Raw genomic sequence first — 23,449 nt, 5'->3', positions numbered from 1 at the left:
AAATAATTTTTTATATATCGTATTATCAGCTCTATGAATTTTTAAGATTTTGTGTTTCTAAAATTACTCCCCGTGTGACATCTCAAGTTCTCTTTCGCTTTTTCTTGGCCAGTTTTGCCGATTGATCCATTGGCGGCAAGTAAACCAGAAATCTTTCACAACTCTCTTATCATTGGTTAAATTATATGAACTAGTGACGTTATTCAAATTAGTTCGTTTTTATTTTTAAAAAAATTGTACATTTTCAAGAAATTTTTACCATGCGTAAGGCAACATTTTTTGTATCTAATTCCCAGTAGGGCCGAAGCTCCTCATTGAAGGTTTTGTATTGGTTCAACTTCTGCTATTATTTCTTTAATTGAACAGATAAAATAACAACATTTAGTGTATATTCATACCAGGGTCATCCACAAAATAGGTTACAAAGGTTCCTGTGGCCGTGGGAATTTTTTGTTCCAATGTTGGCGCACCTGACGTGCATATGGGGATCGCGGTCAGTTTATTTGGTCCCGTGTGTTTTTGTCCTCCATTTTGTTTAGTCCAAGTTAATTTTTCCAATGGAGAGCAAGTCGCGTGCTCCCGCCACCTCCTGTCCTTGTTAAATTCGTGCGACCATCCGTTTTTGACTTTGCAGAACTACACCGCCGCGAATATCCACTGAAAGCTCGTGGAAGTTTATGGTAGTGATGTGATGAGTCGACAAAATGTCATGAAGTGGGTTAGGCTGTTCTGAGAAGGCCGTACTGATACTCACGATGAGGAAAGAAGTGGGAGACCATCTGTAATTTTTGACAAACTTGTACAAAAAAAAAATAACAAGTGCAAAAGGATCGCCGTGTGACGCTTGACGACCTTCATGAAAACTTTCCTGGCATTTCTCTAAGTTTCCTTTGTGAAATTGTGTTCTGTTGCTCTATCGTCCCCAATTCCACCTGAATACCAAGAAAAACTTCCTTTCATAAATCATTTGGATGCTTTTTTGAAGGAAAAAAAACACAGACAAAAAGCAGTACATAAGATATAGGCTCATCAGCAAAGGCTGCCTGCATATAACGAATAATAATACTAGTATATTATAAAATTAATATTGGTTGTGTATTTATGTTGTAATTTTCAGATACTTTATGGAAGAAAGTGTGAATATTGCTGTACAGATTGATACTTTAGAAGATGGTCAGTTGACAACTAGTTTGATTGATGATGTGTTCTTTATCATAAGAAAGGGAATCAGGTAATTTTTCTTTCATTTAAATTATATGCATAGTTTTTTTTTACACCCAAATTTTTAAATTTTGGTGACCATTTTCAATGAGTTGTAAATAACTCTCTGTTAATTGATTTTTTTCTATTTCCATTTTTTAAAAAAAAAAGGCTCCATTATCTCAGTTAGTGAATTAATAATATAATAAATCATAATATGTGTTTCATTTTAGACAAACATACATTAAATGATTTTGCGGGTTATGACATTGTGCTTCATTAAAATCTAAAACATAAAAGTTAATCAGAATAATAACAATCAAACAATTTTTTTGGGTTAAGACATTTATCAAGGCGATGAGTACCCACCAATATACCGAAAAAAATCATTTATGTATGCGGTGGTTTATGACATATTGTCTGTATACTGGTAAAACCCTCTAAATGACAAAATTTGACAAGACAAGTTATAAATGCAGTTTTGTGTCATTTTTTAAACTTTATCAACTGATTAAATTGTTTAAATTTTTAGAGGTTTAGTTTAAAAGTTATCATGTACAAACACTTACTATTTTTATTTTTTTAAACATTATCTGTTAAAAACCAATAGTCTACTAGATGTTTTTTTTCGAAATCTCATCCATCGAAACAATTTAAAGGAATTAAGATTATTTCGTCATGTTCAAATATGTAAAAAAAAACTTTTGTGTAGTCAAATATTCAAAGTGACGGTGATTTTATTTCTCAGTATATTCTATAGTGCATTTAGAGGATTTTACCAGCATTCTGCGATATTTCAATCGCATGGATGATTTGTAAAATTGATCAACATTATTGCATACTAGTATTTATTGTAAAATAAATGTGTGCTTATTTTTTAAAAGTTGAAAAATATAAAACAGTTTTACAAAACGTGTCAAAATCATGAGAGTAGTTGATGTATTGTAATATAAAATAATAGTCTGCTTTTCTGAAATTATCATTCTTAAGTTTATTTATAATAATAAAATTATGTATATAGTTTTATTCCACTTTTATTAATAAATTTTTACCAGTGACTGGGTTTCGTCGTGACCGACATCGTCAGACTGGTCACTGGTAAAAATTTATAAATAAAAGTGGAATAAAACTATTTATGTATTTTTATTATTATAATTAAAATGCAGTTCCACCAAGGAATGTCAGTAGAAAAACTAAATCTACTAAGTTTTATTTGATTTTTATTTATTTATAGTATAGCTACCTCACTGGGATTCCCCATGCTGAATATTAAAAAAAATACATATGTTACATAATATACTTACCAACAAACCTACATACCAATCTTACCTACTTGGCTTGTTCTACTCCTCAATTCGTGTGCAACCCACCCATATATGTATTTAAAAAACATTTGGATATGAAGAAAATGTAATTACAATTACGATATATTTATTTATTTGACACTTTATAAACATATACAATAAATATACATATAAGGGCGGGCATATTGCCTTAAGGCAATTTCTTCTTACCTACCCAAACCGTTCAGTTTGAGAAAATTATAAATACATGGACATATTGAATCTTACAATTTTATACAAAAATTAAAAGCAAAGATTAACAAAAATAAATATATATAAATAAAAAAAAACACTACTATGAAGAGTGGAGAGGGGATGGGAAGGAAAGAAGAAGGATAAAGGGACAATTTAAATATTTAGATATACATAGTTGCTATTTAATTAAACACACAAAGACAAAATAAAGTATACTTCTTTTCAATTAGATCAACAACAACAACAACAACAACAAACCATCACGCCGTTTCCCCGTAGGGGTAGGCAGAGAGGATAGAACGCCATAACACTCTATCTTGGCATACAGACCTCGCTTCCTCTACATTCATACATCTTCTTATGCACGCACGCCGATTATTCCTACTTTTGACATGTCCATCTTCAAGTATTTGATGGACTTGATCGTGCCATGTCTTTCTCGGTCTTCCTCGTTTTCTGCATCCATCAACATTTGCATTGTAGATCCTTTTAGTTGTTCTTTCGCTGTCCATTCTAGATCAGCATGCATAAATATGATACAAACGTATTAAGTAATTTTTTCTCTATTTTTATTGTTTATATTATAGACGAGCATCATCTACTGGAAGCATGGACGGTGTATGCGCTGTAGTAAATATGTCCAGTGGTATATTGGAGGGTGCTGTATGCAAAGCCCTGCGTAAATCCCTTCGTCAAGGGTACCCCTGTGGCTATCTTGATCTGGCTCAGGCATATTCTGCTATTCATACCACCATACAGCAAGGAAGATTGCAGCCGTCGGATACAGAAGCTCAAAAGGCACTGTTCTTGGTATGCATGACTGATTTATGTCTATTAAATTTTGTAAGGTGTCTTCAAAATCCTTCATTTTATGAAAACATTGAAAAAAATCATTTCAATTTTATTTATTCATATATATGTACATTACAAAATGGAATATCTTAATTCATACATATAGAAATAATTAGGTATAAATATAACGGTGAGCTGTGCATAATCACTTATTTGGACAATTCACCCCTGCTCTGTGGTTTGACATGCTAGCTATGTTGGTTACACATTATTTTTCATATAATTTTACAGTCACTCTTACCTAGATTCCTAATTTCACAAGAATAGATTCTATGTATAAATTAAATTTTGAATGATATCCATCTTATCTCAACAATACTTTTTAAATGTTTTAGGCACATCTCAATAATAGTGATGTGAGTGTAGAATATGTCGAGACGCTGTGTCAATCTATGCTGAGTGAGATAATACAACAACACAACTCTATGAGTGATAGTGAACGGGGAAAACTAGAAAGTTGTCTTTCAGGTACAGTTGTGTGTGAATAAAGAGTGATTTTTCAAAGTCGCCTTAGTCAAAAAATATCATTTGGAGAAAAACAGTTATTTGTGTTTTGTGCATTTTTATCAGATTAAATGTTTTTTTTATATGACATTTTAGACTCGGGTCATGCAATCAGATCACAGATGCTTTGATAATTTGCTACCATCAGCATTCTCATTTTCAGGAAACATGCAAAATTGTAAAGCTTTATAATATCTGATTTAATTAATTAATTAATTTATATATAAGCCCAATGGGCATTTTTTAATAGCAGTGAACAAATTTTCTTACAGGTTATGCATCTTTTGATTGTTATTACAATGGCACTCTTACTTTGAAATTCATAAATTTTGACTTAGGACTCAAAAAATCACTCTTCAATTGCACTTATATATTTTTTTTATTGCAAATATTCTTTTGCAAGAGTATTAGTATCCTATGTTTGCCTAATAGATTCCCAAAATTATTTTTATGAGCAAAATCCATCTAGTTTATTTTACCATGTTATCTGGATTGTTCGAGGGTTGCTGGTTGAATTTAAAATAAAACTCTTCTTATGGTACAGTAAATACAGCTCAACAGTAAAAACAGTGGTTAAAAAGTGCAACATTAAAGGCTAGAGCGTTAATCTAGCTAAGCCTCCACGCTTTATTAATTTTACTAAAAAAAAGACATAATAGTGGGACCGATAATTGTAAATAAATTTAAAATATAACTGCTCGAATTATAATAAAGGTTGTAAAATATTCATCATGTGCAATATTTTCTGTACAAAATAAATTAAAAACCTTTGAAATTTCTTTTTTGATTTAAAATTATTATATGCTAATATTTTCTTAATTTTAGGTTTGTCAGGTGTGACGGTGAATTTGAAAAGTGTCACAGAATACGGTCTCCAGTTACTAAGATCGAGTGCGGTAAAACCACGCTTGAATCCATGGATAGATTCATTTAGTCAATATAACCATCATCCTAGTGAGGTAATAAAATAATATTTACTGACTGACTGATATCTCACCAAATTTTCAGACCATCCTATTAACCTAAAATTAAAATAAATGAATGTTCAGAAATCAATTTTACTAAGCATTATAATTTTATTCATGATTAAGACCATATTACTATTAATTAGAAACTCGATTTTCATTTTTAAAAATATATTTTTATGAGTTTTTTGACATATTTACATCACCTTTAATTTATGAATAAACTACCCTCATTTCAACAGTTGTTTTTTTCTAGGATGATTTTGCTGCCTATGAATCAGAAGAAAACTTCGCTCAAACTTTGATTATGAATCTAGATGGCCTTCTTAGTCCATTTAAGGATTTATTAACTTCATCAAACTTTGATTCGCTGGTTACTATTGTCACTGTGGATTGCAATCAACGATGGGAAAAACTCATCTTAAAATCCTCATTCAATAGGGTATATTATTCTTCAATATTTTTAATAAAATTTTCCTACTAATCACTAAAAATAAATAAAAACACAAGAGTGAAAATTATATCTGTACCTTAAAAGATAAACCACGGAAGTCAAATCAAACGAAATGTTCAGGAAACAAGATTTTGTGATTATGCGATTTCCGAAACATTATAACTTTTGAACCAAATGAGATAATTTCAATCTATGAAAAACTTTCAAAGTAAAAAAAAAAAGGTTATTTTGATAATAATAGTACATATTAAAATAGCATATTTGGGTCTATTGATGTTCTTTGCATTAAAACAGTGAACTTCAGATTTTTATTTCAACTTAAAAAAGCATTTTTATGGCGAAAGTGGACTTTGGTTTTTTATTCACGTATAAAATAGCTTATTGCTATAATTTCTGCATTTTTAACTTCAAAGTGACAAAAAGTGGACTCCCGTGTTTTATTATCTAAGGTACATATATTATTTATACAATATGTGTATGCCATTAATGAGCTTTTGACGGATTCTTTTTGCAGTTGGGTGGTCTTATAGTAGAAAGGGAAGTACGCAGTGTATGTTCATATCTCGGTGGCCTTTCTTCCTTTTCTGCTCGGGATCGATTTGGTCGGCTGACGCAAGCTGCCGCTCTGTTGGCTGTAGAGAAGCCGTCCGAGGCTACTGAGTGGGCCGCTGGAGCTGCCTGGAGGCTCACTCCACAGGAGGTCCGCCAGATACTAGCACTCAGGTAATGCATTAAACATTTATTTTTACCCTTTATACTTATTCCTATATTTTGCTTCGAACTGTTTCAAGGACCAACGTGTGAAAGCACTATATAAGATATGAATTATTATGTATGTATGTAAGTAGACACAATAGATCTACACGGATCACAGTAACATCAGGAGTTTATATAGTACTGACCCCTATTTTTCAGCATGTATACCTACCAGTGGCAATCAGTGATTTATTTTATAGGTAATCTACAAAAATTGTTCATATATTTGTACCTAAATATAAGTACATAATATATAAGTAATGTAATTATAAATGGCTATTTTTCTGTGGTTCTGTGAAAACCAACTCAAGCAACAATAATTATTAACTTCATGGTATACGTAGCTTTATTCTATACTATTTTAATTCAATACTTGTACAAAAGTTTCTACCAGTGGCAATCAGTGATTTATTTTATAGGTAATCTACAAAAATTGTTTATATATTTGTACCTAAATATAAGTACATACTACGAATACCGATAAAAACATATGAAATGGATTAAAAATAATTCATTGTATTTTCAAAATCAATATGGATATTGTGGACAAATGTTTTCATACATAAATTTAAGAAAGGATTTAAAAAAAAAAGTCATTAGAAAAACGCGTCATGATAATTGTGACGTCAAGATTCGTGACTTCTAAACATATTCGAATGGTCAGGAATAGATAAACGCGAATCGTGACGTATTAGGAGCGTGACCAATGGAATGGACGTTTTTGCGGGAAATCAAAATTAAAAATATTGTTCATACTATCAACAACTAAGATTTTTTTTTTACTGGACAGTATTTCATAGACCTCTATTACTTTAAAAATGTAAAAAAAAACCGTGATATTTCCCTTTTGTTTGTCGACTTATCTGCCCGGCTATGCCTAAAAGTCGTATCTGGTGAATTACAAATTTTACAGAACATCACTGTTTTCTGCTTTAAAGGATCTGATTTCTCACTTATTTTTTTATAAATTTGTATAAACCACTTTAATCTTTTTAAATTACACTTCGACCGGTTTCGAGGTGTCTACCTCATCGTCAGGAATTTAACTAACTTATAAATACACGCGTTGCTATTTATATAATAAAATATTGTATGAAAGAGACAGAAAATTGAAAGAAAGAGAGAGAAAGAAGACAAAATAAATCATAACGGGAATAGTTTTAAAAGAGGACTCGAAGTTAAATTTAATTGATTATTTATTATTTGAAGTTTTTGATTAATGGCTTTACTGATTTCTAATCGTTCTAAATTATCTAAACGAAAACTGTAATTAAAAAAAATTAAAATTATTCATACAAATTTATAAACAAATAAGTTTAAAATGTCACACCACAAAGTGAAAAATGTTTTTGATAACAATAATGTGATCTGATTTCTTTTTAAACGTTTTTTAAATCATCATATTTGAAAAGCAGGAATGACTTGTTGGCTAAGTAAGTACGTGAGACTATCGAATTATCTATTACAAAAGCAAAAAAAAAAAACGCGAAACGTATTTTTTCTGTTACAACATACTAAACATACTACAACATACATACAAAAAAAAAAACGCGAAACGTATTTTTTCTGTTACGACTTTTAGGCTTAGCGGGGCAGTTATGTTAATAAACGTGATATTTTTTTAATGTTTTGTTTGGAAAAGGGAAAAAAATAAATTATATTTGCTAAATATCTCAATAAATTTCCTATGTCCACAAATGCATAAACATAATTTTTCCTATTCAATGATTTCTTTTTTGCTTGAATTATATTCTTCGTCTAATTATGAATAATGTGCCTGCATTTTATATGCGCTCGTAAAATTTTATTTTTTCAAAGAAAATCAAAAAGATTGCATATAAAACTATCATGATATTATGCTCTGATTCAATAGCATAAAATATCATTGAATTCAACATTCATTGTGTGGACATTTCTATGCATTTTTTGCTCATGCATATGACATAATTTCTATTGAAATTGAAGTCGGTGAACATTTAAAATCCGATCGATTTTATCTCTATGACTGTAATTACCATTGCAAAGGGTAGTTTATGATTTCCACCCCTTTTATTGTAGGCAGCAAACAATCCTTCATATTTTCAATTCCCTTGTATTTTTTTCAATTAGGTATGTCTTTATATCTTGTATAGATAAAACTGATTTCTAATAAAAATGTAAATAAAGTTGGAAGTTATAAGTATCTCATATTTTATTACTGTTGTACAAACTTCCGATTTACTTGAATAAAAGTGGTCTTATAAAAAAATATTTTATATCTCGTACTAAAATGAATACAATCAATAAAAAGTTTTTTTTTAATACCTTGTAATGTAAAACAATAACATGATAATAAAATTAATAACATAATAAATACAAAAAACAAATCGTAGCTTATGGGTTTATTTTATTTTTAGTAAAAATATAATTTGGTCAATATGTTATCTGTTATAGGATTTCTTTGAACCGTTTCTTATCCGAATTAATTCTGTATTTATTTCAAAATAATAACCCAACATTTAAGCATGTGTACTGCCGTTTTTAATACTTTTCTGAATACTTGTTTTGTAAAACTAATTTAGGAGTTATTTAGCTTTGTTAAACACTGTAATTGCGAAGAGTAAAAAACTTGTCGAAAAATATTAGTATGAAGATAAATCAAACAGTTTTGTAACCCTATAAATGAAATTTACATTTCCAGAATACATGAAAAAAAAAACCAGAAATAAATAATAACTTTTATTATTAGAAAATTCGTATATTCTTACCAAAAATTTTATGAAATGAAATGAAAAAAAAATTCCTTTGCGATTTGGTGAAAACAGTTCCCTCGGATGATGGAATTGCGAAAGACGCGAGCATGGCAGTTTGTTTACGGTATAAAGTTATAAAAGTTATAAAGTATTAAAGTTTTAAAACAATTCTGGTTGAGCAATGATAAAAATATATTTACGTATCTAGTAACCAATAGTAGTTCAGTTATTATAAAAAAATTAAAACGTATCCGTTTCACACTCTGTTCATATTGAAATCTAATTCTTTTTCATTAAAAAAGGAAATTGGTAGGAAACCCAACTTCTACCATATAAAAATTCTTACGTGCAATTACCTCCGTAATTATTGTAACCTGAAAAATAAATCTCATCTGCGAGTTTTACCTTTCAGTAAATTTGTTATTGTTCCTTTGCGTGATCCGAAGTTCGCATTCTGACACGAAGTGAGGCGACACCAATCTACATATAGTGAGGTGGGTAGGTACTTACGTGACGTGCTGTTTCCGGTTTCCACTCTACTCCTACATTACACTTCCTGGTTCCATTCAAATCCCATCCGGAGTCTTGCGACCCGGAGGACATTCAAATCCTCCATTTTCGGATCTCGTGATAATTATTATCAAAAGTTTGCTTGTGCATTTTGTCAAGTTACCCGTATCTCGTACCGTTAAACTTACTGTACACGTGTACGTATTCACGAATCCTGCGTTAAAAGGAAATACAAAAAATAAACTGTTTTTTAATAGACTACCAAACTAAGCCATACAATTTACAATACATCACATACAAACTAATACCACTTTCGGACTAAGGGATTTTGACTATTATTAAATTAAAATCCATAACTTACTCCCACTATCTATTAAAACAATTAGTAACGAGAAATTTTTTAAAAAGGCTATAAAAAAATGGATAGTGGAGCTAGGTAGAAGTAAAATGGATTGTCTCATTCGCCCAAACCAATATTGAATCAACTGCTCCACAAGTGTATAGCTTATGTTAGATTTTTGTTATTTTCATTGTGCGTTTTGTAAAATGAATAATATAGATGTACATATATACCTAGTTTTTAAAACTGTGAATATTTTGTTTATTATCTATGTTTATTAAGTTAGTCTTCTTAGCTTATTCTCAAATGTAAACACATTTCAAAAAAGTATATTGTTAAGTGTCCTCGGCACGGGTAACCCCATTGAGATCACATTATTTTGAATATTAATTATAGTTTGTAAGAGAAAAATATGAATAAATAAAATATATTTTTTATGCACATCGGATTATCATCGCTAAGATTTTAAAAAGTTTTTTTTATTGGTCCGCGCGTGACGTTACTAGTTCTCTTCGGTGAGTTGTTCCGATTGTTAGGTTGGCCTCCAGAAACTGGATCTATCACACTATCATTGGTTGATTTAAAAGAACGTGTGACGTCATTGAAAGTAGTTAATTTTTTTTTTCGTATATTTTCGAGAAACTTTGCGGTACAATTAATGCTCTAATTTGTGTCGCATGTAAGAAAACATTTTTATATATAATGTCCAGTAGCACTGAACTTCCTCGTTGAAATAAATTTCAACAGAGACGGAAAATTAACAGGCCCTGTAAGTGCCAATATTTCCATATTCCCTCCTTTAAAATGTTTTTCTCTCTGTTGTAATGAATTTTTTCAGTCTTAAAAACTTCATAGGGAGTGAAATCCAGCCTGGTCTACAAACGTTTGGACATATTCAAAATATTGTTCTTATTTATAATTTTATCGAGTCTTATGAAAAATATTATGTAGATTATATTTGTACTTATTTTCATAGGTGAATAAACATACTTATTTAATAACTACGGTATCTAACGATAAAAAATGAAAAGTATAATCGTCATTTTGATTTTTTGTGAATGTTTTGTTTTTGCCAAATTTGTTTTTATGTAAGGTAAGAGATATATTAAAACAAGTTTGTGAAGTGTCATTTTTTACGTTTGATGAGTTGCCGGTTATGGTCCCGTGGCTAGTGTTGCGGACTCACAGATCAGAAGTCCGTGGTTCGAACCCTGCTCTACCACAGTTTAGTTCCCATTTTCTGATAGTGAGTTATTTACAACCCGTTGGAAATGCTCTCCGAAATTGAAATATTTGGATGAATCATAAGAACGCATATTTTTATTATATTTTTTAAAGTGATTCGTTCAAATACTGTAATAAACCCAACGGAAAACACTGATTTCGGTGTACAATATCAAAACTGTGTTGATTGTAGGAAATAATTACTTGATTATAGTTTATTAAAGGATAAGGTTTAAAGAAAAATAAGCAATTTTAATACTCCTGTAAATTAAAACGAAGGACCGTACAGTAACCTATATTTGAATTCGGAAAAAAAATTTTTAGTAATTATATAAGCAGACGTTTTTACTCAGTTTTGTCAGACTAAAATTAATAATTAGCCCACGACCGCAAAGTTCCAGCACGCGTGTTAGTGGTAAAATCACGTAATTGTTTGAACAATTGCCAGGATGGCGGAATCGTCGAGGGAGTGAATGGCTCCGAGGAGGTACTCCGGTCACCAGAAGTAGTCGCCTAGCGAGTTGAGTATCGATCGTACCAAGTAACTCCGGCAGATAAATGGATCACGGCGGTGTGCGCTGTGCGCTACCAACTTCGTCGCTCGGAGATCTGAAAAATGGACCAACTCGATTAGCTGTAATTCGCTACGACATCGGCAGTTTGTTGTTTCTCACGTACGCCATTTTGTTTTTTCTTTATCTAGAAATAATGTCGTACGTTGCTCTTGAAATGCACACGAATAACAAAGTTTTATGTTTGCCGTAAATCGCATCCCCAGAAGTACGCTGATCTTAGTTATCGTTAACTCGGAAGATCTTAAAATGAGAAGAAAAGAACTGCTAAAATATCTCCTTAGCACTTTATAGTAAAATTGTTAAAAGGTAATAATATATTTTTTATTTTTGAAACCAACAGTCATAGTTATAAACAGTACATACAGAATAATAACAAATAAAAAGACCAATTACGGGTTTCATATAGGAACAATTTTATAAAAAACAAAACGTACAGTTCGCTAGGTGTGAGAAATGAAGTGGGATAGGAAAATAGGGAAGGAAAAGAAGAAGGAAGAAGAAATAGTAAGCAAATATAAAACAATGAAAAAATAAATATAAATGTACACGTACAACATACACACATAAACATACACACACACACATATACATACACACACACACACACACACACACATATACACATATACATACACATACACACATGTACATGTATATACATATACAAACACACATGAACATATATGCATACACAAATGCACTTACGTACATACATAATAATAATAAATGTATTTTATATTTATATATGTAAAATAAATCTATTAAAAAAAAATATGTCCCACCGAAATGTCTCTAGACCAAGTGGGTAACAAAAATTATAATAAGTTACTAAATATAATTGAATTGTGCCGACGTAGAAGGGCATATACCATGCAAACAAAAAAATAAAAACAGTTTTATTTAAATCTTTAATGGTATAGGTATGTAGCAACGAGTTGAATTTTGTGGAATACGCATTGTTTTATTTAAAAAAAAAAAACAATGAAATATATACTCAATACAGCTTTTCCTAAAGATTTTGTTGAAGTAATCGAAAAAAAAATAGAGCATTTAATTGTATGGCGAAGTTCTTCGAAAATGTATGCAAATTTTTTTGAAAATGGTTTTAATCAAAAATGAACTACGTTTGAGTGTACTACGTCACAAGTTCTTCTGAATAGACCCATGATAGTGTTGTGATAGATTTTAGATTTCCGGGAAACCAACTCATCAATAATCTGAACTCACCGACTAGAACTTGTGACGTCTCTTTGGTAATAGCATTTGAATATTCCAGAAAATTTGCGGTAGTTGATCTTGCAATTCTAAATTCGTATTGTTTCTCGATCAATAGAGTTTTAAATAATCTGGTAATTTTAAAGTTGTTAAAGTTTCAAATAATTAAGGGTTGGGAGATATTAATAATATCGGTCTGTAATTGTAAACATCAGATTTATTTCCCGATTCAAATATGGGTATTATGTACGGCTTCCAAAAGTAAAAAATTGAAGAGCATAAATATTGGTTTGGCAATAGTAAACCTGCAGTTTTTTGACATTATGTCCGGAATACCATCGGATCCTATGTTTTTCTTACTGGTAAGTTAATTAATATAATGTTATATTTCAGTTAGTGATATTTGGCATGTGTTTAAATCAACTGTATTAATATAATGAAATGAGCGGACATAATATATATTATATTTATTATGTAATGGTAAAAATATAAAATGTCAAAGGTGTCTACGCAACTGTGAATGCAATAAATATAACTCAGCATAATATTATTTTTACACTATATTAGCAATAAAAAATAATAAAGTAAAAAATAATTCCGCACGTTTTCATTTTTATATTTAAGTACATATTTTTTTTCCTTTTATTCGTGCTTTTGTAGTTTTAAATTAAAACAAAGCATAAAATAATAGCTGCGAACAAAGCTTTATCGTCAATCGTAACTTTTATCAAAGGGTTTATTGCTTTTACGTATGCAGATTATTGCTGAACTCTGCGTGATATTACAGGTGCTTAAAAAAAATAATACCGTTAATAAAACGAGTAGAATTCTCTTTGAACCCCTCATTTTCAAAGGCGTATGTTGCAATTATTGCTTTATTTATTTCCGTTACATGAAAAATAAAGTACATTAAATATTGTAGGATTTTTGCTTGTTGACGCCCTGAGCTCCTACACCAGTTGAAGATTACAGAAAAAATCACGTTATGCTTCGATGCGTATTTATTACACGTTGAATAAAAGAAATAATTTGGTTGTGAAGCGTGAGAGTATCGAACTGATTTGAACTGAACTCTACTGAACTATTTACCTACTACTGTATCTAATAAGGGTGCTACTGCTTTTTTAGTAGTTATTCATGGTGTTAAATTTAACTTCCGGGTGGCGAATTGAGACTATCTTCTATTTCCCTTACTGTCAGCAATTTGAAATCCTTATTTTGGATGTTTGGATTTTTTGTTGTTCACGTACAGGAAATGCATGATTCACCTTCTGCGCTGTCCTTGAGACGTTAATAGGTTATGCGGAATTGGGCATTGGTTTTCGGGTGAGCCCCACAGTATGAACAACTTCCGCTTTATCATTACTTTAATTTTCACAATTTATATAAATAGTATAATAAATAAATAAATCATATTTGGCCCTTTATTCGTTTTCCCGTGTAAACAAAAGAAGAAACACGATTTTTTAAATGTCGAAATGGAGGCCTCAGTGCAACTTTCAAAATTATATTTACGCAATCAAATTATCTGCAAAAATTGGAAGTTAAGATGGTCGACACGATTATTTGATTTGTCTGCACCAAACTTTGTCCTTCGGGGATATCTTAACGAATAAGACTACGTGAACAAATTGCGAACTAAAGGCCGAATAAAATCATTCGGGGAAATACTTAGGACTAAAAAATAAGCATGTCATATGGCGACCGCAATCTTAAACCGGTAATCTCAAAACCAAATAATGGCGACGGAAAAATCTGATTAAAATAATGTTTAATAAAAAACAAATTGCATTAAAATTATTTCATATACATTATAACAACGAGACCCTTACGCGTACTCAAAAATGAAAATATTATTTTAAACCTATTTGCGTGGTCTTGTTTTTTTAGATTATTTTTTTGTTTAAGAAAAAAAGAAATATTAGCGTTCTTGTAATTTACCATAATATTTCAATTTTGGGGGCCATTTTCAACGAGTCGTAAATAACTCACTATTAGAAAATGGGAATCGAGTTGGAGTAGAGTGAGGTTCGAACCTCGGGCCTTTGATCCATGAATCCGCGGCGGTAGCCACGGGACCACAAATCGATTAAAATTATTTTATGATTTACAAAAAAGGGAGAATTTTGGGATATAATCCATTGGAAGACTATCCCGATTTGACAGTAGTTTAAACAGTTATTTAAAATTATGTATGTCACGATTATTAAATGATACGCGATGAAGATTACTTGGGTGAGTTTTATTTTTCTCTGTGTTTTCAATGGTAAGAATAATTTACAATCAATAACGTTAGACGGCACGTAATTGTTAGGAGGCTGTCGGCATGGAAAAATAGAACTATCTGTCTTGAGTTCTTTGTTTTATAACACTACGCCCTCTGTTGGCCGGTCTTGCATTTCGTGCGTTGTTCGGGCACTGGGCCATTTGCAACCATCCCGAAATAAGTGTGTTTTAAATGTGAATCATTTTGTGATTGAGCGGGCTTACAACATCGAACCTCTGATCTGTGAGTTCGCGACACTTGCGGGACCCCGCCCCGGTTTATTTTATTGTAGGGATAAAAAAATATTAAACGTCTACCCGATTAATTTATGTAAGTAGAGTCGGCCTCGTGGCGTAATAGTCAGTGCGTTTCCCTACCATGCGGAGGTCTCGGGTTCGATTCCCGGCATGGTTGATATGAATTATTTATTTAAAAAGGTGTTTTCACACCAGAATATTTCATAGTCCCTGGACTGGTACTTGAAGCGTAAGACTGATCATCTTACCTTCATGTAACAAAAATGACCAAGCTACGCTGCGATTGGTTTACTAATTTAGTGCCCTATGCATCATTAGGTGCGGAAAGGGAATGACAATGATGATGAAGTATACCTAAAATACATTTAAGTACTTTGTTTTTTTTTTGCGGTGCGGAGGAAAAATAATTTTGCTTTATTTCACAAGATTTAAATTTAAGCACAAAAATTTATTACTGCAAACATATTTTTTTTATTTACCCAACGTTAAAAATTTACTATATTACGTATATGCACAAAATTTTATATTAAAATAATTGAATCGTTCGTTTTATACTACCCAGTATTGATAGCACGCAGAATTTCCCAATTAAACCGAATGACACTATTATTTTGTCAATAAAAACTGTCATTGTAAAGTTTGGTCACATATCATTTTACTGTGAATATCTACACTTAAGCGTCGTAATATTCGAGATGGAAATTTTGGCTGAATTCGGGATATCGAATTTATTACGTACATTTCCAGTTTTCCGTGAAAGTTTCTCGATTGCGAACATTAAAATCTGTTTAGAACGTACCATAAAAATTGCACAATTTATCGTCGACTGCACGAAGCATCGTATTAACTTTGTTTAACTTTGGATTAAAACACGTTCGAGAAGAAGATACGTATTTTGAAATTTTATCATAAAATTTTGTCAAAGATTAGGAAGCCAACAGTTTTAACTGTTCGGGTTAGTTTTAAACGTCGTATATTTCAAACTATCGCGACCCCATTCCTCAACTTCTAATAAATTTTATCCAACTCCGTTATGGCTTGATTCTGCGGCATTCAGGTTTGCACATGTCATATACACACCTGAATTAAATGACCATACCACTTAAATAGAAAAAAAGAGTTAAGTATTCAGTTCCAATCTATAAGATTTGGCGAGGAGATGCAAGTAAGGAAAAAATAATTTGTTTGCGAAACAATTAATTTTTATGCTAGAAAAGCTAGTTATTGGATTAAAATTAGGATTAAGATGCCGTTTGTCATATTTAAAAAAAAAAATAATAAAATTGAGGCGAATGTGTGGTAAAACTATGTACTTTAGATGCACAGATGTTGAGATCCGTACATTATGTAAGGCTGAGACCAGCATTATTGACAAAATCAAGAAAGGAGCTCTGCGCTGGTTTGGACATGTAGAGCAAACGGACAGCGAAAGAACGGCTAAGAATATTTACAATGCGAATGTTGATGGATGCAGAAATAGAGGAAGACCGAGAAAGACATGGCATGACCAAATCCAACAAATACTTGAAGATGGACTTGTCAAAAGTCGGGATAATCGGCGAGCGTGCATGACACGATGTATGAATGTAGAGGAAGCGAGACCTGTATCCAAAGAAAGAGGTTATGTGGCGTTCTATCTTCTCTGCCCACTCCTACGGGGAAACGGCGTGGTGGTTTGTTGTTGTTGTTGATATTATAAGTCATAAACACAACTATTCAGTTATAACATAATAGATAGGTACTCATACCCGTATGCAGAGACAAACCTTAAGGTGAGGAAAGTACATTCTATTGTCGTCACCTTCGGGTTATTCTCTGCATTTGAAATTAGAATGTACTTTCCTCACCTTAAGTTTTGTCTCTGCATACGGATATCAATACTAAAGTAAACATGATTTCAAACTTAAAATAAACAATGTGTCATAAGTTATATATGTGGTGATTAAGTTAAGTGAGACGAGTCAACGAATGTCAACTTTACTTTACATATAAAAAAAATGATACTTAACCAAGCATTTAAAAAAATATTTTTACTAAAAAAAAATTCCCATGAAGTTTTATCAAGAAATGTCTACAAATAAAAATTTGTTAAAACAGACTATAAATCATGATATAGGTAAATTTAAAGATATTATTAGAGTACACAAAAGAATATGTTTATGCGTGTACTAGTTAAGGATTTAAAAAAAATAGTTGGTTCATGTATAGAAAGAACGTAAATATTTTCCCTTATGCACGTAGAATGTTCATTATGTACATGTCGCCGCCAAATACTGAAATCAGCCACCCAACTGAGTGGCTAGGCTATTTATTAAATGGCGGCGTTCAACCGAATGGCTTGGTCGTTTGTTGAATTAACTTTTTAATAAACGGTTGAACATCGCTTTAGCCTATTTAATTTTAAAACATCAGTAATAATTGTCTTATTTTCAAAATTATTTAGTTATGTGCAGTAGGGTTAGGTAAGGATAGGTGTTATGTTTAATACGTTTTTTTTGCTTATCATAAATTAATAAGTTAAGTAAAAAAACATTTTTTTATTATTAAACTTAACCCAACCTATCCTAACCTAACCTGGCGGCTTTTGGTTCGGCCATTTCAAAGGGCTAACTTATAACCAGCCAACACGTAGAACGTTGCGCTATCTTAATTCATTAAACGAACGGCCTAGCCCTTCAGTTGAATGCCGGCATTCAATGAACCGCCCAGTCGCTCATTTGAGTTGCTGATTTAACTATTTGGTGGCGACATACATATCATATAGAATTACAGAAAATTATATTTAATCAATGTATTTTCACCAAAATTTCCAGCGATAGTATATTGGTAGGTAAGGTACCATTGTCCCACGACAGTCGGCATTGTTATTATTAAAAAAAAGAATAGTTTAATTTTGGTCCAAAATCACTTATATAATGAGGAAGTTCAGTGTCTTTTTTTCTTTTTTTATTTGTTAAAAGAATATTAAACTAAGCCAATTTTTTTAGATATATCGTATTATCATCGCTATGCTTTTTAAAGTTTTGTATTTCCGAAATAACTCCGCGTGTGACGTCAGAGGTTGCTCTATGACAGTTCTTCCGATTGGTTCGTTTACGGTGACCAAACCGGATATCCTTTAAAGCTCTCATATCATTGGATGGTTCATATGAACCAGTGACGTCATTCAAAGTAGTGCGTTTTTATTAAAATATTTTTTTTTTTTCGTACATTTTTAAGAAATTTTACTGTACAATTTAACGCTCTAATTTTTACCGCGCGCAAGAAAACATTTTTTGTATCCAATTTCTCGTAGGGTTGAAGTTTCTCATTATTGTTTCGAGTTTTGTATTCAAATTTTATTCTTTCTGATTGGTTACAAAAGTGTAAGATTTCCCCACACACTATTAATATCTGTCCCTTATTGTGTCTCTTGGGAAAATGGCCATTAGATGTCTGTTTAGTGGGCCAGTAACGAGTAATTTCTCCACTTCAGGCGTCATTAATGCCCACTCCTGTCCCCCTTTTCCTCCCCCGTCCCCTGTCCCTCTACTCCAGGCTCCTACCCTCAAGTGCACACACTCAATATTAGCACAGTCAAGTGACTAGTGCCATCTTCCTACATTGTTACAGATAATGTCGCTTGTTCTCGGTAATGTGTCGTTTTGTTTACGATGTCGTTCATATTGATGGCGGTCCTCCTAATATTTCGTAATTATTTCTCTATACTCGTATCATAATGATAGTATTTTGTCGTTCGATTACAATAATGATTTAATTGAGCTATTTTGATTATTACCTGCCCCACATAAATATTGTATAATATTTAGATTGGCCACTGCACTAATAGGTATTAATCTTTAAAACATGGCCAAAACCTAAAATCACAAACCTTACAGAATATGGCTGTGTTCAGGTATCCGAATAGGTAGATAAACATGACGTCATATGACATGCATAATACTCGTGTTATGCCCAACACCGAGTCAAGTTTGCAGTCAGAACTTAACCTTGGTCAAACCTGTACGTCTTTTTCTCGGGGCTCCATTTTGAATAAACTTCTCGTTGCATTAAAAAAAGCTTTGCAGTGTTTTAGTGACAATTACAAAAATGAAAAAATTTTTTTTTTCTATATTTCACCAAAAACACATTAAAATATAATTATTTGAATCAGAATTGAATAAAAAAGTAGCCCAATGCGCTTAAATATGCATTTGCCTTTGATAAAAGCAGTAAAAAGGTCTTGGCCAGCTTTTGAGGCCAAATACCACTATGTGCAATGTACGTAAACAATGGTCGAAAAGTTACTCACAAAAAAGCTCGAGAAGCTATTTTAGGTATAAACGTATTTTAAAAAAATGCATAAACATATCGATAAAATATCAACGTTTTTTTTTCTCACATTGTATTAAAATGATAAATTAATAAGCAATTTAAATTTAAACATCTTAAAAAAAGAATTGCAACTATTTTCTCTGAAAAATATTGCTCGTGTTTGTTTCAAATGTCGACCTCGTGGTTTAGTGGTCAGCGCGTTTGCCTACCATGCAAGAGGTATCGGGTTCGATTCCCGACATGCCAGTCCCTTTAATGGAATTTCAAGCGTTAAACTGATCATCTTACCTTCATGTTACAAAAATGATCCAGATACGCTGCGGTTGGTGTACAAATGCAGTGCCCAATGCATGCACCATTAGGTGTGGTAAAGGAATAATGATGATTATTTTAAAATGTAAATTTGTGTGAGTCTGTATGTAAAAGATGTATTGCATAGAATTACTAACCAAAAGCGCCATAAGACATGTTCTTTTCTACGTTATAAATTTTGTGTCTATAATGAATTTGGAGATTTAAAAAAATCTCCGTTCTATAACGACGTATTTAAAAATGACCACTTTCTTCGTTTTATTTATTTTTTGTTTAAAAAAATCATCTAACTTTAAAGAGTGACTCTTTTCAAATTGTGTTGTGTCATTTCATTATTTAATATAATTGTTTCGTTAGTTTGCTTTTATTAAATTTGCATAATGCACCCGAAATTTTTTCGGCTACGTTTCCTTTACCAAGTGAAAATTTATAAATTAATACATTTCAGTTCTCGCATCAAGAGATCAGTTTTATACAGCGAACATAAATTCGTATTTAACTAATGTTTATATTACTAGTGATGGGGTAGGTTAGTTGCCACCCCTAAATTATTCAAATAAACCACATTTATAAATATAAATACAACATATTTTCGGCTCGGAAATTGTGCCACTAATGGCAGCTTTATCAAACCGGCTTTTAAAATAATTTCAGCATTTGTAGCACTTATTTATTGTTTTCGCCTTTTCCGCTGAAATGTGGAAATTATTTTATTTATGCGCAGTATTAGTAAAATTTATCCGGTAAATTATTCGAACCATTATGGGTTATTACGATGGTTGTTAGGTAAATTTACCTTTTTTCACAATGTTTCCCTTCCGTTTTATTATTACACATGCGTGAACATACAAAAATTAAAAAGAAGTATTTCTCGTGGCAAAAGCAACGTTTTTAAATTTTAATTTCTCTCTCTTTAAATCGTCATTGTACAGAAGACTTAATATGTAAATACATATTTACCTCTGAATTCATAGATTTAGGATGATGGATATGTTACATCTATAAGAACATAATGGACTTTGTCCGTAAATAAATAAATAATAATAATAATAATAATAACATGCAATTAACTCATTTTTCTAAGCTCTAAATAAAATAATGTAATTATTATATTGGTCTTTTTTTATTTTCTTTGATTTTTGTTAATTATATTAGCCACAGAAATTTACAAGCATCCGTATTGAATAAAATAATGGAATGTGCATTAAAATATAATGGTACCCAGCATAATATGAATAAATAACAAACAATACTTTAAGTTTGTCCGAATTTTTGTAGACAAAGACCGGATTCAACTCCCTGGAGAGCTGTTAATATTAATATATTACAACATAGATGTAGAACATTTTAGACAGGTTTTAGACAGACATTTAGACAGGCATTTAGACATTTAGGACAGACATTTACACAGGTCATACTTCATCATTGTTGTAATATGTTAATAAATAATACATAAACTGATATAACACAAACTTGCCGACTGCGTTACGATACATCCTGCGACAACAACACACTGCGACATTTAAACTTCATCAGCTTAGATGATGGACACTGTAACGCTATCCAATACGTCGGAATAAAATAAGAATAAATACACGGTATAGCAACTTAAAAAAAAAACATCGCAAATTTCTAAAAGACCGTGTAAACCTAGTAACTTTTATTTTCGTGTCGACCTATGCTCAAATGTTTAAATTACGTACAAGCAGTGAGCTACGCACTATTAGGATAAGGGTAGTATGGAAGAAATATTTTAAATGAAGGAAAATCGTATTTAAGAGCACATGAACATATAGTCACTTGTTTTGTTTGTGCGAAGGGGTTTTATTCAATTATTTATAACATTTCGCAATGTTTTTGTTTTATTCATGATAAAGACGCTGGTTTTATAGTACAATAAACGCAAATGTTTTGTATTATTTGAAACGGTATTGGTAGGGGATGCTTTCCGTTTATTGCATTTCAAGACATTTGTTTAAGATATCTCTCGTTTCATATCGAATTTCGTCTCGGGTTGTTAAACCCACATTTACCTCCTCACGACTTCTTGATATTGAGCTTTTACTGATTCTACGATATGAGGTATTCCATTACAACTAAACACAGTATGTCTATATTTTCATAATGGCCGAAAATAATACATATACATATGTGCATATTTCATACTTACACGAAGTTTAGAACGCAATGTAGTTCGTATTTATTAATTATAGTTAATTAGTTCGTATAGTTATCTTAATACCGAGGGAAATCAACAAAACAGTATTTGAATAAAATATTTTATTTTAACACCTAGTATTTAGTTAACGCGAATTTTTTATTTGTTTTTAACCATTTTTTAAATAATTCCGAACATCGATCCCTATTTGACCGAATTCCTCAAGCATTTTTCATAACAAGTAATATATATAATAAGTTCAACCTTATGTGTCCCATTAAATTTTTTTTTTTTTTTTTCACTCCAATGAAGTATATTATAAACACTAATATTTGGTTTTGTACGCAATTTTATTAACGTTATTCTTATTCTTATTCGGGTAGTGATTGAAAATATTCTTAATAAGTTGTACCAATGAAGAAATTTAGTCCTTTCCCAATTCCTATATGATCATTGCACGTATTGTGGACTAACTGATATTTTTAATTTGATGTAAACTCATTGTTTTTATTATATTTCTGTAATCAGTATAATCCAGAAACCTTTTTTTCTTGTTTTTTTTTATGTACTAAACATCCATATTAATAAGAAAAATATGAAAACAGTTTAGTAAAAAAAAAAACCCAATAACCTCATAGAGTTGAAATTTTGAATATAAAAGTTTGACCATTTTGTCGGCTAGTTCACTTCACCCGCAAAGGGCTTTTTTTCAAAGTAGTGTGTTAGACACAATAATAATACGCAGGTGCATTTATTTCTACGGAGAAACTTATAAAAAATGTACAAAAATAAAAACAGTTTAAACACACGCACTTCTGTCGTCATCATTCACAAATTAGTTCGCTAATCAAACGAGTCTCTTGACCATTGTAGGATAAAATCTACGTATGAGGGACGTCACAAGTAAGAAAAACGGGAATTAATTTATTTTTTTGAAAAAACCCCCATGTGCTATTACACGAATTTATTAACATTAGCAGAACGGTAGTAAAAAAATATACTAAAATTCCTCATTTATACAGGGTGTTCTTTAAACCCTGTCACATTCGAAACTACGATGATCAGTATGGGCAAGAAGACATATTAGCATATTTAAAAAGTATTTAGAACAATGAAAAGTTTTAAAAATAAAATATTTGAAAAAACAAATGGTTGCTTACTTCTGCAGGGGAGAAGTAAGGGGAGCGCGCCGCAGTATCAGACTCTCCCCTCCCTTCTTCTCGTTTCTCCCCTGCAGAAGTAAGCAACCATTTGCTTTTTTTGAAATTTTATTTTTC

The 23,449-nt window shown here is 31.3% G+C and overlaps 1 protein-coding gene across 1 annotated transcript in view; it reads left to right on the top strand.

Annotated features, from left to right (window-relative positions):
• Nucleotides 1–23,449, top strand: part of Cog4 (conserved oligomeric Golgi complex subunit 4) — a 99,559-nt gene that overhangs the window by 6,603 nt on the left and 69,507 nt on the right. Inside the window, exons 8-13 of the mRNA XM_088223926.1 lie at nt 1,118–1,231; nt 3,326–3,548; nt 3,926–4,058; nt 4,920–5,053; nt 5,316–5,501; nt 6,028–6,236. Coding sequence (XP_088080052.1) covers nt 1,118–1,231; nt 3,326–3,548; nt 3,926–4,058; nt 4,920–5,053; nt 5,316–5,501; nt 6,028–6,236 — 999 coding nt within the window. The remainder of the gene's footprint in view (nt 1–1,117; nt 1,232–3,325; nt 3,549–3,925; nt 4,059–4,919; nt 5,054–5,315; nt 5,502–6,027; nt 6,237–23,449) is intronic.

Source organism: Micrasema longulum, unplaced genomic scaffold (assembly GCF_059751315.1).
Source record: "Micrasema longulum isolate JH-2025_06_02 unplaced genomic scaffold, ASM5975131v1 h1tg000256l, whole genome shotgun sequence".
Taxonomy (NCBI): Eukaryota; Metazoa; Arthropoda; class Insecta; order Trichoptera; family Brachycentridae; genus Micrasema; species Micrasema longulum.
This window is presented reverse-complemented; position numbering and strand designations above follow the sequence as displayed.